Source organism: Leptopilina boulardi, unplaced genomic scaffold (assembly GCF_019393585.1).
Source record: "Leptopilina boulardi isolate dan_hultmark-lab unplaced genomic scaffold, ZJU_Lbou_2.1 LbouV2_202, whole genome shotgun sequence".
NCBI classification, from domain to species: Eukaryota; Metazoa; Arthropoda; class Insecta; order Hymenoptera; family Figitidae; genus Leptopilina; species Leptopilina boulardi.
This window is the reverse complement of record NW_026137755.1, coordinates 2975638-2991779: the sequence shown is the minus strand read 5'-3', so window position 1 is coordinate 2991779 and position 16142 is coordinate 2975638. Positions and strand designations below refer to the sequence as shown.

Here is a 16142-nt window from a genome sequence, read left to right as displayed (position 1 = left end):
ATCAATATTGTTTCATAATCATGTATCTAAAAAAAAGGTGCAAATCAATTGTTTTTAAAGGAGACAAGAAATAAATGATACTTTTTATATTTGTTTATTTACATCTCACTGTAAAAAGATGAATCCTTTCAATAGTTCTCATCATGAATAAATAATACTAATTTCGTAAAATACAACAATAGTTTACCTGCATAATCGATGAATTATGAACAATAAATATAAAAAAAATTTTCGGATACAGAAGTAAAGCGCGCGCATGTCAACCCCGAAAGTTATAGAGACAAATTTATTTATTTTATGTACATTGGCGCCTCTGTGTAAAAATAATATTGCTTTCAAATTTATCGCTAAAATACTTGACACTAATATTTTATAGAAAAAAATACCAATTAACTTTTATTGAGAAATAGAAAGAAAATTTCTATGAAGCTTAAAAGTTACATTTCCAAATGAAAATCATTTTTCAATAGCACAATTAATGTTAAAATTGATCATAATTATCAACATGAAAAATTGTCAAATTCTTAACATTATTATAATTTAAAGAATCATAAAATTCTTAAAGACTTATTTATTATGATTTGTAAAATGCATAAACTTTTGAGGAAATTTTTCAATTTTTGAGCTTCATCAAAGTCTTCAATAAAAAAAATAAAATAAAATAAAACGCCAGCATAATCGCGTATGTTTAACATTCATTTTAATCTTCTTTGCACCAGTATCGACTATAATTCTCTATGAGCAAAGAAATTCGAGTATTGTAAAAAAAAAAATAAAAGAAATACAAATCATAATTACTCGAGTGGTTAAGTTTTCATCTGCAACACTCTCTACTAAAAACTGAATACAAAAAATTCGATAACTTTGAACAAAAAAATCAGATTTATACATTTCACAATTATTTGACAAGTTTTAAATATAATAAAACCCAGTATAATAATAAAATGAAAAAAAAATTCATTAAGCAATTAAAAATTGACTTACATTTTGCAACATATTTTCAATTTCGAGGATTTTCTACAAAGATTATATTTTAATGCAGAGATTATCGCAGATTGTTCTACTTGGATCCACTTTGCTTTTTTTTTTTTTTATTGCGAATGCAATATTTGAATAAATCTATGGGACCTGGTGAAAGATCGAAATATCCGAGAAAGCGTGTCATTCTTATATTACTTAGTAATATTACTTTGTCTATATACAAAAAAGCTGTCTTGACCACCTGAGCGAGTGTCGTCAAAGGGGGAGTTCAACTCAAGGCTTTGCTGCAAGGCTGAATTGTATAATTGAGAGGAGGTGGTGGTACCAATAAAGGCAATGGTGTCGGCGGTGGTGGCGGTTGAGCAGGTGGAGGCAGTGGATTTGACGTGACAGTTTTCAATGTTGCATTGTAAGCGGCAAGATAGCTGGGCCACATGTTTGGGGGCGGCGGAGACCCTGGAGGTGGTGGTGGCGGTGAACGATCGTCCGCGTCGTCTGAATCCTCCAACATTAGTGCAGTCAATGGAGTTATTCGCGGTTTCTTCAATTTTATTATTTTTACCTGCAGAAAATAAAATTTATTTTTATTAACTAATCATATAATTTATTTTTTCATTTTTCGATATTATTTAAATTAATTATACAATAAAGCACAATTTGTTTTTTAAAATAGCAAAAATGAATTACCTGCATCAGAAAATTGAAAACAAATTTTCATTCTTTTATAATTATCCAATTACTTTTATTTTTAATTTTATATAAGTGATATTATTAGAAATTATAAAAAATCAAACCTACTAAAGAAGCATAAAAAAGTATATATAAAAAGCTACGATCTAATCACCTTAACCTTCTTCTTCGTTTTTGATGATTTGATACGTTTCTGCTTTCTCCTGCTCTTTCTGTACCGCGACTTCCTAATGAGTTCGAGTACACTTTCCTTGGAAATTGCCACTGCTGTCGGTGGTGGTGGAGATGGCATTTCACCTTCCCCTCCACTTGGACTAGTTCCCTCGCCTGGTCTAATTCCATCGGCGAATTGAACATTTTTCTTAACGCGTTGAGGTTTTCGTATTTTTTTCTTCTTTACTCGTACATTCGTTTTCTCATCTCCATTATTATCTTTACCCTCCTCTCGATTCGTATCTTTCGATTCTTCATTCATCTCGTCCACTTCTTCACGTTTCTCCGCATTCTCATCCTCGGAATCATTATCTACAACGCCATTGGATAAGCCGCTGCAAAAAGAAGAAAATGTACTACTATTAAATGTACCTAAATTTAAAAAACAGAAAATGGAATTAAGCTTACCCGAAACCTGGACACACGAGAATGCCTTTCAAAGGCGCCGGAGGCAAGGAGGGCCACTCTCTAGCATCGACTTCCGGTTGTACGGCTTCCTCAGATTCCGCAGCAGTGGCAACGTCGTCTGATTGAGCTAGTCGACTAGACTGCTTATCCTCGTCTTCTTCTTCTTCCTCTTCTTCTTCCTCCTCGTCACCATCCTCATCCTCGTCATCCTCGTGTTCGTCTTCCTCCTCGACTTCTTCCTCCTCTTCGCCCTCGGTCGCCGATTTTCCCACTGGTGCGATAGCAATCGCGACATTCGTTTCCTCCTTCTCCTCCTTCTCCTCCTCCTCCTCTTTTGTACTTTCCGATTTCTCATCCTCCAGTGATGCCAATACATCAGACACTGTTATCTCTTCCATAGGTTGTTTCTTTTTCAAATGATGATCCAATTTCTTCTGCTCGGCATCGTTACGTTGCGAGAGAAGTTTTCTTCCAAGTATTTTATCAGCCCGCCGTTTCGCACGCTCCATTTTTCGTCGTTCTTTCTCCCTCTTGCGTTCCTCGCGCACTCGTTTACGTTCCTCTTTCTCTCGTCGGCGCACTTCCAAAATCGCTTCGTAATCATAAACCGGCATTGTTGGCACTTTTCGAAATGAAAAGAAAGAATGTAAAAATTAAATGGTTCTCACAATTATTATTTTCTATTATAAAATTGTATTAAAAAATGAATCTTTTGTTTTAATTTTAAAAAAAGAGAAAATGAAAGAGGGGAAAAAAAGAAAAATTACCTTGTGGAGCAACGGGTTTGCTTTTAGGAGGTGTCGTGACGTTCGCTGGAATCGGCAGTGGTACTGGAAGACTCAGAGCATTTGGAAGTGTCAGGGAAATGGAACCAGTAGATACAGTGGTAATGAGACTTTGTGGATTAACAGCAACAGGACCAGGTACGGGAAGTGGTACTGGAATTGGCACAGAAGTAGGTGTATTAATGGGTGAAGGTGGAACAATAACAGGGTATCTCGTTGCATTTTTACGATCGATCGGAGGTTGAGAATTATTACTCCAATCAATTGTTGTCGTGGGCACGACCTGCAATACATTTCCAACTCGAACAACTTTACTTGCTCCCGGTGACGATGTCGCAGGCACCTCATTTCGAATTGCTCCCGGTGTTGACATTCCTGCATAATCTCCAGGTACCACTTGTAAAACATTGCCAACCTGAAATCATATGTAATAATTTAATTTAATAAAAAATTACACAATCATGTAAAACAGCTTTCTTAAGTTAATAAACTTACTTGTAAGACTGTAGATGGTTGATGGAAAGTTCTTTGGGGTTGCAGCGATGGAGACGCTGAATATGCGTTACAATTGAAATTACCAGGGTTGTAATCTCCAGATGGGACTGGTTTCTTAATTCCCAATTCCAGCTCAAGTCTGTTTTTCAAATTCGAAATTATTATTTTTATTATTATTCAAAAATCAGATAATTATTACTGAAATATACAAGAAATTAAATATTTAGTCGAAAACGAGATAGGAAATGAATGACAATTGGAATATGTCACACGGAGGATTTTCATAACGAAGGCTGAAGGGAGGATGAGGTGTGGAGAGGAGCGTAAAAAGAAAAATTCGTAGATTACCTTTCGTCAAGAGACAGACGCTTTGGAGATGAAGGTGTTTCATCGATACGCGGAGGATAAGTGAGATTATTCCTAGGATAGTAACTATATTCGTTACCGGTCTCAGTTTCACTGGGATAACGAAAGTGCGAACTATTCATATTGTCTACACTTTCATTGGCAATTCTTTCTGATTCCATGACAGCGGGGTCAGTCGCGGAATCGGTGCCACCTGTTAACTGTATAATCGTCTCCATGCGTCTGTCTCTATCGGGACAAGATATCGTCGATTCCATAGGCTTGATCCTGACATCGTCCTCCCTTAACCTTTCCATGTGAACACGCCTGCCTCTTTCAGGGGTCAAAGATCTAACGGATCAGAAATTTTTATCACAATCCATTTCTTTACAATTACATAATATTTTTGTATTCGCTTTCAAGTATTTTGAATTATTCACCTGGATCTTGATAGAGATCTCGGACGACGATTCGGACTTCTCAGTCTCACTCTTGATCGAGACTGAGATCGAGATCTACTTCTGGTCCTTGATCTTGTTAAAGATCTGGATCTGGATCTAGTCTTAGACCAAGAGCGCGATCTTGATCGTGAATCATATCTGGACAATCTGCGCCGTAGAGGTGATCGTCTCAAGGGGAATTTGTCTCCCCTGCGAAGATTTAATCCTCTATCCGAATCCGGTGACATTCGACTTTTTTCCCATCCTCGATCACGCCTCTCAGTACTTCTTGCTCTACTTCTATAATCATAATAAAATGCATTTTTAAACAAATATAATCTTTAAGAAATTGAAAATGATTGCTACCAATTGGAGAACCACCATGAAAGTGAAAGAGGACAAAAGTCGAAGACGATGAGAAAAACAAACATCAATTTTTGAAAAATATGTACCTGCTCGCCTTAATAGCAATCGGACTTGATATAGGATCATCGAGATTCATGTCTAAACTTGGATTTTTAATGAAGAATTTCTCGTCGTAATCTAATGCGGAATTTTGTCTACTTTTATAAGAGTCTAGAGATTCTTCGTCATCTTTTTGACAATTATCATCGCCAAATCGCCAATAAGATTTCTGTGGTTCATCTTCATTCCGAAACCTTAAATAGACATCATTCTAAATACTGTACCTTAATCTTTTCATTAAAAAAAAAAAAAAAAAAAAAAAATGAAAATATCACACGGAATTTCCTACATCTAATCGTACCTGTTATTTCGAAGTCTTTCAGCATCTAAACTTTTTTCTCGCAAAATTTCCATTGGATCGTAAGGCTTTTCTCTTTCGCGTTCCATACTATCGTCGTATCTTCTTTTGGGCCGGTCTCGATCACTTCTCAGTGGTGATAATCTTTGTGAAGAACGCTTTCTATTTTCTGCAAATCGACAAAGTTTAATAAACAATAATTTGAAATTGTTATAAACTATAAAAATCTGTTTTTAAATCACGTGATAAATTTTAAAAATGAGTGATATATGTTTGATAATTTACCTTTGTATTTGAGAGGACTTCGATTTCCCCTGTCCTTGCGATCGCTTGAAAATTTATTACTTTTTGAAAATCGATCATCATCAAACTTCTTGTCTCTGTCCCTACTGTCGTCTCTTCTTCTTAGACTTGGACTGAAACTTCGACTTCGGCTACGATCTTTACTTCGACTTTTACTTCGACTTGGACTTGTTTCATTTTCCCAAGGACTTCCGCTTCTGGCTGTTCTTCCTCGACTGTTCTGCGGACTCGATCGTCTTTTATCATTGTGTACTGGTTTTGAACCTCGCTCTTTATCACCTCGATTTATCTCTTTATCTTTCGCGTCATTATAGTGATACCTAGTCTTAATTCGATCATTGTCACGATCTTTTTTCGGACTTCTCTTTTTTTCTTTCACTGGTGACTTTGAACGCTGAGAATCTGAATCTTTTTCTCGTTTACTTGACACTTTATCACGAAATTCACTTTTTCCCTCGACTTTCTCTAATTTCGAAGATTTCTTCTCCGCTTTTTGAATTTCGATTTTATCGGTTGTTTTGTCGTTATTTGCATCTTCTTGCACTTTAGAACTGTCCTCGTAATCAGATGGATTTTCAAAAACTTGTTTCAAATTGGAATCGAGATTTAATGACGAATCCATCGGTCGACGTATGAGAAGCGGTTTTGAGACAAGTTTCAGAGAGATTTTACTTTCCGAAGGACTTTCGTCCTTTGGAGTATCAGGTAATAGAATACGTTCCCCAATTGACGATTCTTTATCGCTCGTTTCGTTTAGTTCAGCCTCCAAAATTCCTGGATGTAAATCGATTATATCTTCATTCTCAGGATTCAGACTGTCCAGTTGTAAATCGTTGTATTTGTCGGGATCATCGAATTTCTTTTCGTCAATCCTAGTTTCTTCTTTCAGAATTGCGGGAGCTGTTGTTGATAATGATTTAGCTGGTACTTCAGATGGCAAAGGAATGTTGCAAATTGAATTGTTCGCAAGCAAATGAACTATTTTCTTTGTTTCTTCCTGTTTTTCGTCCTCAGTTGAAACCTACAATTCAACAGATATTTTAATAATAGGTATAACTCAAAATAATAAACCTCAAATAAAAATTATGTTGTTTCGATGAACAAAATAAGTTTTAAAATAAATTTAAAGAAATATAATTTTAGCAAACTTTAAAAACTCACCTCAGTTTTTTGAGAAAGAGCAGGAGAACTGGGACTGTAGAGATGAACATTTTTCATCTCCTGATCTTGTAGCTCAACAATTGATTTGAGCTTCGCAGTTGTTTCTGTTTCCGTCTTCTCAGTTTCCTTTTTACAAACAAATGTCTTTTTCTCAAGAGGATCATTAGCGAGCCAATCTTCCGCCAATCCCATTTTCTGTAATTTCTTTTGAAAGACATCCGGCGAATCTGTAATATGAAAATTCTCTAATTTTATTTTCTCCGGAAGTGCCTCCAAAATAGGACTAATTTGTTCTTTGACTTTAGCCAAATGCAATAACGCAGATTCTGTACCAGAGGTTTTCTGCCAATCAGTACATTCTTCTTCCCACATAACGGGTGTCATATTGATATCATCTTTGTCTTCAACTTGGTTTCCAACATCCCACCGACTCTTCCTTCTCCTCTTATCGATACCATCATTCTTCTTCACATTTTCATCTCTCTCAGCATCCATTAACACAATCTTCTCACTCTTATTTGTCTCATCTTTTAAATTATTCTGTAAAAGATCATCTGTATTAATTTCCACACTGACATAAGAATCGTTTCTCGTAAATTCATCCTCTATATCCCAATTTTGCAGTTTTGATTTTTCCTCAATTAGAAGCATTTCCTCTCTATCGCCTTCTTCCTGTTCCTCTTCCCAAATACGAATTGCTGAGAGCCTCTCCTGTTTCTTTTTGTTATCACGTGAAACTTCTCTCTCAACGGATATATACGTATCCGTTTTCATATCATATTTCACTTTCTCGTGACGTGTTGAACTTTTCTTTCGTGCTTTTGCATCACGAATCGACTCGAGACTATCGACTTCCCACTCGTCGGCTAAAATATCACGTTTTCGTGTTTCCACATCGAGATGCGTTAATGATGAAACATTCAATGGTTCAGAATCAATTAATTTCAAAACGTTTGTTATTCGTTGACTTTCCTTCTCCCATTCGGAGAGAATTTCAGTTTCCTTCTTTCCAACTTGTTCCGGTTTTTCTTTTATCTCAGTTACAATTGTTTCGATTTCTTTAACGGGAACAACGACTTTTTTCCCCAATGTTTCCTCCATTTCTTCTTTCGCTACTTTGGTTTCTTCTTCTTTATTTTTTGATTCTTCTCGCTTATTATTTTCTTCTTTTTTCCTTGCTTCTTCTCTCTTTATTGCTTCTTTTTCTTCTCTAATTCTTATTTCTTCTCGTTTCTTTAATTTTCTTTCTTCTCGTTTCTTCGCGTCTCGTTTTTCCTTCTCGGCGTTCTTCAAGATAACTTCCTTCTCGGAGCTATCGTCGGATGTTAATTCATGCTCGAGACTTCCCTCAATTTGCCGAGTCATGAGAATTGACTCCTTCTCCCATTCGGACAAACGATCTTCACTGATGTCGCGCTTTTTCTTTTTCTGCTTTCGCGCCTGTTCTTGAATAAGATTTTGCTCCTTACCAGTGTCGCATTCTTTTAACAGAACACTGTCCGGTGATAAAGCCTCGGCGAGAATTCGTTTCTCAAGGTCACTGGATAATTTTGTACGTTTCAATTTATCGAATCGTCGTTTTTTCTTACGTTTACCGTCATTTTCAGTCTTTTCAACGTGAAGTCGTTTGAGATTTTTATCACTGCTCAATGATCTTGTTGACGATTTTCGTTTCCGCTTGCGTGACGTTTCTTCTTTAACTTCGGCCAATTTTTTTCGAAGTTTCTTCTTCTTGAGTCGTTTTTTCTTTCTGGCATCATCCGAATCACTGCTCGTTGAATCGGCTCGTTTTCTTGAGCGTTTCTTTTTTGATTTCTTTGTTGATTTCTTTACTCGCTTCTTTTTCTTGATGCGCTTTCGTTTCTTTTTCCGCGTGTCATCGGAACTCGTGGATTCACTCGAACTCGAATCGCTACTATCAGAATCACTGCTCGATTGTACAACTTTTTTCTTTCGTCGCTTTTTCGTAGTTGTTTTCTCCTCGGATTCTGATGAACTTGACGATGAACTCGACTCACTGCTAGTCGAATACGATCTTTTTTTTTGTTTCTTCTTCTTTTTTATTTTCTTTGTCTCAACATTCTCGTCGCTCAATTGTTCAACTTTGATTCGCACATTTTCCCAATCGCTCGGAATTGATCGCGAGTCGGAATCTTGACTCTCATTAATTTTATCTTTCGTTTTTGTCCTATTAGTCTTTTCTGATGACTCTTGAATGGGTTTAATAACTGTTTCATCTCGCGCTACATTATCCATTTCTTCTGATACTTTTTCACCATCGGATAAAGTTTTTTTTTCTTTTTCAATGGTGGAAACTTTTTTTCCACTTTTATTAATGACGGACAAATTCTTTTCCCCTTTTTCGACGGTTAGCAATGTTTTTTCTTCTTTTTCAGAAATATTTTTATTCATTTTCTCCCCTTTGTCTTTTTCGCTGTCCGAAAGAATTTTTTCCTCATTCATTTTGGAATTTTTCTCCTTGACTAGCAATTTTTGTGACTCGTCAACTATTGATGATTGATTGACATATTTACAATTTGTCTGTTTGACTAACTCTGAGTCAAGGTTAAATTCGTTGTAATTCGAAGAAGTCGGTGGAATTTTTAACGATTTCGAGGCACTATCGTTAGACACCATTTTCATGAATTGTTCGTACTCAGAGGCTAATTTTTCATTTCCTAAAGATTTCTCTGAATTTGGAGGATTATGGCATTTTTTCATTTCGGCATCAGCTTTGTCTTCATTTTCACTTTCATCTGCACTTTCATCTTCACTTTCATCGTCGCTATCATCGCTATCGTCGTCGTCGTCGTCATCATCATCATCATCATCACTGTCCTCTTCCTCTTCTTCTTTCTTATCACTTGACAATTTTTCGACTTCCTTATCTTTTTCCAAATTCGTTTCTTTCTCTTCTTCGGTGCTTTTCTCTTCATTCACTGATTCCAATTGATTTGGTACATCTTTTGTGTCTAAAACAAAATAAAAATATTCAAAATTTCAAGTTTTTGTATTTAATGGTAACTTTCAACTGAATTAATTAAAAAAGAAAATAAAAAGTAGAAAGTTAAAATTTTTTAAGACATTATCCCCCACTTGACAATAAAAATGAGTAAGATTCGAAAAATTCCCGGAAATATTAGTAAATTGTGTGAGAATATACTGCAAAGTTTCGAAATAAAAGAAATATAATCGTCAAGATCAAAGATAATTTCAAGTTTAACAGCTAAAGTTTTTATTTCTTTTCTGTGAATCTAATAAAAATATTATTCTCTAATTTAAATAAGGTTAATTTACAAAAAAATGTGTTTTCTTATCTAATCTCAAGAATTTGGTTCACCTGATGTCAACATAACCTAACCTATATTTATATTAACTTCATTTATTGATTTTTTTGCGAAATCAACAGTACTTTTGTTAATTTTAAAATAAAGACCAAGTTATTCCAATAATGAATAACGAATAAAAAATTATTAAATAAACAAATAAGTTTAAATACCTAATAAATTAAACACCAAAATAATAAACAATAATCTTTAGTTTGTAGTGTTATAGATGAAATATTCACTAACTACAAAAATAAAATTTTACCGTTTTTTATATTTAATTTTAAACAAAAGTTTCTTATCAACAAATAGCATTTTATAAAAGAGATATGGTTGATTTAACAATGAAAATTGTTTTCATTAGACTGCAAGTCCTGTCTTAATTGGATATTCTTCGTATCTTTTGTTTATATGAATCTTAATTAATAAGTCGAAAGAAATAAGGAAACATACCGTCTCCTTCTTCCCCACTTTAAAGTTTAGAATTTTACTTTTAATGACACGTGCGACAGGAGCGCAGTCAATGAAAACAAAACATTGTCCAGTACTTACGTTTCCGTAGTAACTCCTGAAATTTTAGAATGAGATCAATATTATAGTCACATATTTCTGCTTGTGACTTACTATTCAACATTTTCGAAAACATCTTTTGTTTCCTGTCATGATTTCTATTGAACTCAACATAAGAACAAACACAACAAACAAACACAAATGGTAAACGCCAAGCCGCAATATTTTAGTTCGATTCCAGGAATTCGCGGTGATATGTAAGTGTCGCCTCCTAATGGCCTAACATTCAATTAGAAAAAAATTTTAGTCTGCCGCGGGAAATTTAAAATGAAGTAATAATTTTTGTCAAGATCTCATACTCATTGTAATTAATTTTATTACTAATAAATAAACTAATTTTTATATAATTAAATTTAAATTTATCTTACCAGATTCTGCGAGGGTTGGCAAATGATGAGCATTTTGTCCCTCTCTTATTTTTGGAGTTCCTTGAGGTTCAGTTTCATCAGCAATTTCACCTTCTTCAGCTTCACTATCCCATTTTGATTTAGGAAATTGGACATTTATCGAAGATTGAGCCTTCGTAGAATCCATTGCACGATACCAACCTCGATGTTTATTTGCTTCTTCATAATCTGCTGCGATAATTCTAAAAAATAAAAAACAATTATTAATTATAAGTTAATTTTTTCATTTACTAAGATCTTCGTTTTTTATTTAATATCAAAAATTTCTATAGTACACGTTTTTTTCTATTAATCCTTTTGGTATAAATATAAATCGCTAACAATTCCTGACAAGTAAAAGTGAAAAAAAAATATTTTAAGAAGCGAACAGAATATTAATTTAACAAATTAGATTCTTGACGAAAATATGAAAAAATTAACAATAACTCTGAAAGAAATAAAAATTTATTCAGCAAAAAGTAATTTAATTAAAGCTCATAATTTTTAACAAAAATATAAACAAAAGAACAACATTTTTCAAAAAAGCAAAATAAAACTAATAAACTGACTTTATATGAGTTGCTTCACAAATATCGCCCATTTTTTCTCGCCTTTCAGGTGGAACAACGTTTAACACTTGACGTCGATGAAGAAGAAGAGAAACTTCCGGATTTTCTGAATAAAGAATTTGTGGACGTGCTTTTGTCACACGAATAGTTTCCGGTGGATATTCTTTTGGCCCATTGAGACCCTCCGCGACATATGAACTTCGATGTTTTCGATGATCGCCAAGAAGTAACATTTGACCAAATAATTCAGCGAAATCCTGCGGCGTTCTGCAACAAAGATTATTGTTAATTAATTTCTAATCGAAATTCCATTCTTCTTCAAAATTTATTATTTTCAAACTATTAGTAATTTATTAATTGTTATCAATTATAACTTTCTTTATATAAAAAGAAAGAAATGTAAAAGAAAATAATAACAAACCTTGCTTTTTCAGACTTTTCAGTGTTCTCTCCTTTCTTAATGCGAGTAACTTCATCAATCGATAATCCAACTTTTCTTAAATCTGCCCAAGAATTGCATTTACTTAATTCCTTCTCTTTATCGCGTTTTCCTTTCTCTTTACTCGATTTATCTTTGGATTCTTTAATTCTTGAATTCCCTTTTTTTTCCTGATTTTCATCGGATCGCTTACACTTAGTTTCGTCTTTCTTACTTTTGTCATTTTCGCGTTTTTCCTTCGATTCGTCACGTTTGTCTTTATTCTCGTCTTTTCTTTCTTTCGCTTCACTAACGTTTTCACGAATCTCATCACGTTTTACTTTTAAATCAATTTTTTCTTTTGCTAGTTCACTAGATCGCCCATCGATTTCATCATTCTCTTTTTCATCCTTTTTGTCTCTTTTCTTTGCATCTTTATCAATTGATGGTAATTTTTCTGTGGAATGTTCTTTACTATCTTTCCGATCACTCTCATCTTTCGTTAGACGAACGTCTGTTCTCTCTCTACTCCTCGGACGTTTTCTATTAAGCAGATTAAGGAAAATTATAATAATCAGTAATTAGATACAAAACAATTGTTTTTAATTAAAAAAAATTACCTATCACTGTATTTTCTATCTGAAGATCTGGAATGATAATCGTTTCTTCCTTTTCTTTCTCTGCTGTTTGACTTTCTTCGGTAACCTAATAATCCTCGTCTAGCTCGATTGCTTCGTTCATCTGTTTTTTAGAAAAATATTCGTAAAATTAGTAAAAAACGCAATTTTATAAAGAAAAATGTTTAAATACAAAATTGAAAACAATTGAAATATATAGTTAACAATTTTATAAATAATCACAGTTTATTTTTTCTTGAAAATTTCTTATAAATCAGAAAATTTGAATTTACTTTAATTTTAAAAATTGTAATTACAATTATTATTGATAGTATAATGTTATTATTAATTATAATATACTTTATCTTCTTAACTTAAAGAAATTTTTAATTTGAACTGTAAATTAAGTTTTTTTAAAAATAAAATTATTCGACTTGTTAAATTAACAACCTGCTAAACTTTGAGCAAGAAGCAATTTGTTTTTGCTCTCTTCCCTCACAATTTCTTCAATAGCCAATACTTTCTCTGTCTCTGTAACAAAAAATGATTTTAAAATAGTAATCTCAAAATCATACATAAATTATAATACTGCAATCATAAATAACATTAAGATTTTAAAATAATAAAAAAAAATAAATTGACTGATATTTTTTAATAACATTTTTTAAAGAAATTTCTTTAATTCTTAATTCTTTTCCATTTTTAAAAAATCAAATTTATCGGTTTACTTTTACTTTTGCTATCCTCTGAACTCTTTTTATTGTGACTTTTGTGTTTCATCCTCGATGCTTTTTGAAGTGGATTAGGAATAGCAGTGTAATTCTTAACAAACGCCATTAAACGTTTTTTAGCTTGTAATTTGCCAAGAACAGGCTTAAGGGGTTTGGGACTTTCTGTTTTGGGTGATTCATGATCACTTGTTTGATTTCTGTTATTTTCTGGAGTTTGTGGAGTTGGTATATCCGACAGCGAGACATTTATATCTGCTGTAGATTCTTCCACTGAATCCGACATTGGAAATTAATAATTTTCTGCAATAAAAAACATTTTTTCTTTAAAATATAATCGTAAAAATTCTCATTATTAACAATAAGTGAAATATAATATTATTACTGAAGCAGAGACTCTACTTCCATAAAAAAATTTAATGTAATTCTTTACAAATAGTTTTGAGAATATGATTAATAAAATCAAAAATAAAAATTAAATATAAAACATAATTTCATATAATCATTACAATAAAAAAAAGAATAAGTATTGGTGAAATTTGAGGTTGGAATATACATGACAGGAAAAAATCTTTTTTTCCAAACGTTTGTAAATATAAACAAATATTGTACGTTATCATCAATAATTATCAAGTTATGAAATTTTTCAAAAATAAATAAGATTTATCAATTTAAGAAGTTAGAAAAAAATCAGTTTAAAATTTAATAAAAATTGTCAATTCTTTAATATTTAAGAGACCGTCAATTTTATAACATTAAAGAAATTGTTAATTTTACAACTTACGAAAAATTGTAAATTTTTCAAAGTTACAAGTAAAAGATTATGAAAATCTTGTAAATCTTAGATATGGGGTTCAATTTCAATCACGGGACACAAAATACATTAAAAATTTGTAATTAATTTCAATTAATAATTGGTACTTTTTTCAAAAAAAAAAATAGAAAGAAAAAAAAATTTTTGTCTGAAAATGACGACACGGAGAAAGTTTTTTCGTATTTTCATCTAACAAAATTGGAAAATCGTAAATTTATTAATGACATAAATGTGTTATTATAGAAGCAATTAGAGACGAAAAACTGATTGTCGTCAAGATAAATAGCAAATATAAGCCGGAAGCTCTGTTTGCAAATCGAAGCAGTCAGCAAAGGCGGTGAGGTTTCTTGCCTTACCTCGTTTAGAGACTCAGAAGATTGAAAAATCCAAAATCCTCATCCTTCTGTGACGTACACAATTGAAGGAAACTGTCTATTTACCAAATGTGTATCTTCAGTACAATTAGCGATTTATAAACAAACTATTTAAAATAACATAATACACAACACAAAATAGAAATTCCAACACTCGTTAATGATGCAGACATAGCAGACATCTTGGTCATGCAGGATGACAACTGAGAAACGTGAAAAACTATTTCTTTCCTCACTACGCTAGTTTTTCTTTAATTTAATTTAATAACGCTTTCAGTCTTTATTATTGTTTTCTTCAGTTACTCATTATTATTGTGTATAAATTTCAGTATTTTATATTAAACTTGTTTAAATAAATAAGAAGAAAACAAGAATATTCAAATCGGAAATGTGTGATATAATATTTTTGGATTTGACTAGTTTTGTAAAACAAACATAACCTAATCTGTTGACATTATATTGAGATTTATATTCTCTTTGAAAATGGAGAAAATCAATTAAGCAACAATTTAAATGAATAACACTTACCAAACAATATTTTACATACTTTTAATATTATTTATTTAGTTAAACGACTTATTATTATTTACATAAAATTAGTATTTTGAATTATTTTTTTATTTTATTGGCAACTTTGGTTACAGTGCTGCACAAAAAATTTTATGATCTTGGGTTGTCAGCAATGCTTAATCAAGGATGGGAAATTGGGAATGTTGTGAGGGTGGGTTTAAGAGCTCATACAATAACAACAGATGTCACTGCAGTACAAATTAGTGATCAGTGTTGACAACAGCAATTGTTTCGTTGAATTCAAAAGTTTAGTAAAAAATACAAAAAAAGTAATAAAAATACTGTAAATTATCGTCATTTTTTTCAATGTAATTAAGTTTTATAAAGCAGTGATACACAGTGTACAATATTGATAATTAAAGTTCAAGTATCATTGTTATTCGGTTTGTAGCCATGTTTTTATACAGCCAATCAGAGCCGACCTCTGTCCTTATCCATACGTGTCCGTTATTGTTGAAAAAAAGTGTTGGAATGCACGTCTTGATCTTCAACTTTTTCTTCCAAAATAAGGTATTTTTTCAAAACTTTTTGATTTAGCCAATTTCTCAAGTCAAGGAACATAAAAATTTATAAAAGTATTGTCAAAATGTAAGTAATAGTTTGCAAAATGTGTGATAAATGTCGATTTCCTTATGCCTCATGGTACAGGGAATGGATAGGAAGTGCATGAAAAAGATGACAATTTTATAATTTTCAGTGTAGTTTTTGCAATATATTTCGAATATATTTGTTTCCAACCACAATAGACTCATAAGTCTATGTAAAAAAATTGATAATTTTATTCTTTTGAAAATAATTGCAATTGACATTTTTCCAAAATGGCGGAAAGTTAACAATGATGAGTGTACGTTGGATTTTTATTTGTTCTAGATTTCGCCCTTGGTGGCCGGTAATAGTGGAAGAAAAAGTGTCCGGTTCCTAAAGAAATTAGAAGTATGCTGGTGAATACTCGGTCTTTTTGTATGGTTTCGTTTCAGATATTAAAATCGGATTCATAACCTAGAGAAGGGATCTCTGAGTGTTAATCTGCTCTCTAATTTTTTTGAAGTCAATTTTTGCAGTATAGAAAATTTTTAATTCCGGAAATATAAAAAATTTATAAATTACATGTATTTATTAAAGTTTCGAGTCAGTGCGCGGCTTAAAAACGTGTGATTGTTTTATTTTAAAAATTTTTAAGTAAAAG

General features: G+C 32.4%; 1 protein-coding gene across 4 annotated transcripts; it reads right to left on the bottom strand.

Annotated features, from left to right (window-relative positions):
- Nucleotides 1–78: 78 nt before the first annotated feature.
- Nucleotides 79–14594, bottom strand: LOC127278293 (axoneme-associated protein mst101(2)-like). Of its 4 annotated transcripts, none has more exons than XM_051299936.1 (18): nt 14369–14594; nt 13199–13501; nt 12921–13001; nt 12474–12594; nt 11857–12396; nt 11436–11702; nt 10849–11069; nt 6585–9556; nt 5406–6444; nt 5124–5289; nt 4810–5016; nt 4358–4657; nt 3921–4268; nt 3573–3711; nt 3060–3492; nt 2293–2914; nt 1826–2219; nt 79–1543 (listed from the first exon to the last, which is right to left on the bottom strand). In XM_051299936.1, the coding sequence occupies exons 2-18, from the start codon at nt 13482–13484 to the stop codon at nt 1250–1252; spliced, it is 8430 nt and encodes a 2809-aa protein (XP_051155893.1). In that variant the 5' UTR covers nt 13485–13501; nt 14369–14594; the 3' UTR covers nt 79–1249. The 4 variants fall into 4 exon arrangements, with proteins under 4 accessions (XP_051155893.1, XP_051155894.1, XP_051155895.1 ...); XM_051299937.1 differs by having other exon boundaries at nt 13205–13501; XM_051299938.1 differs by lacking the exon at nt 4810–5016.
- Nucleotides 14595–16142: the final 1548 nt, after the last annotated feature.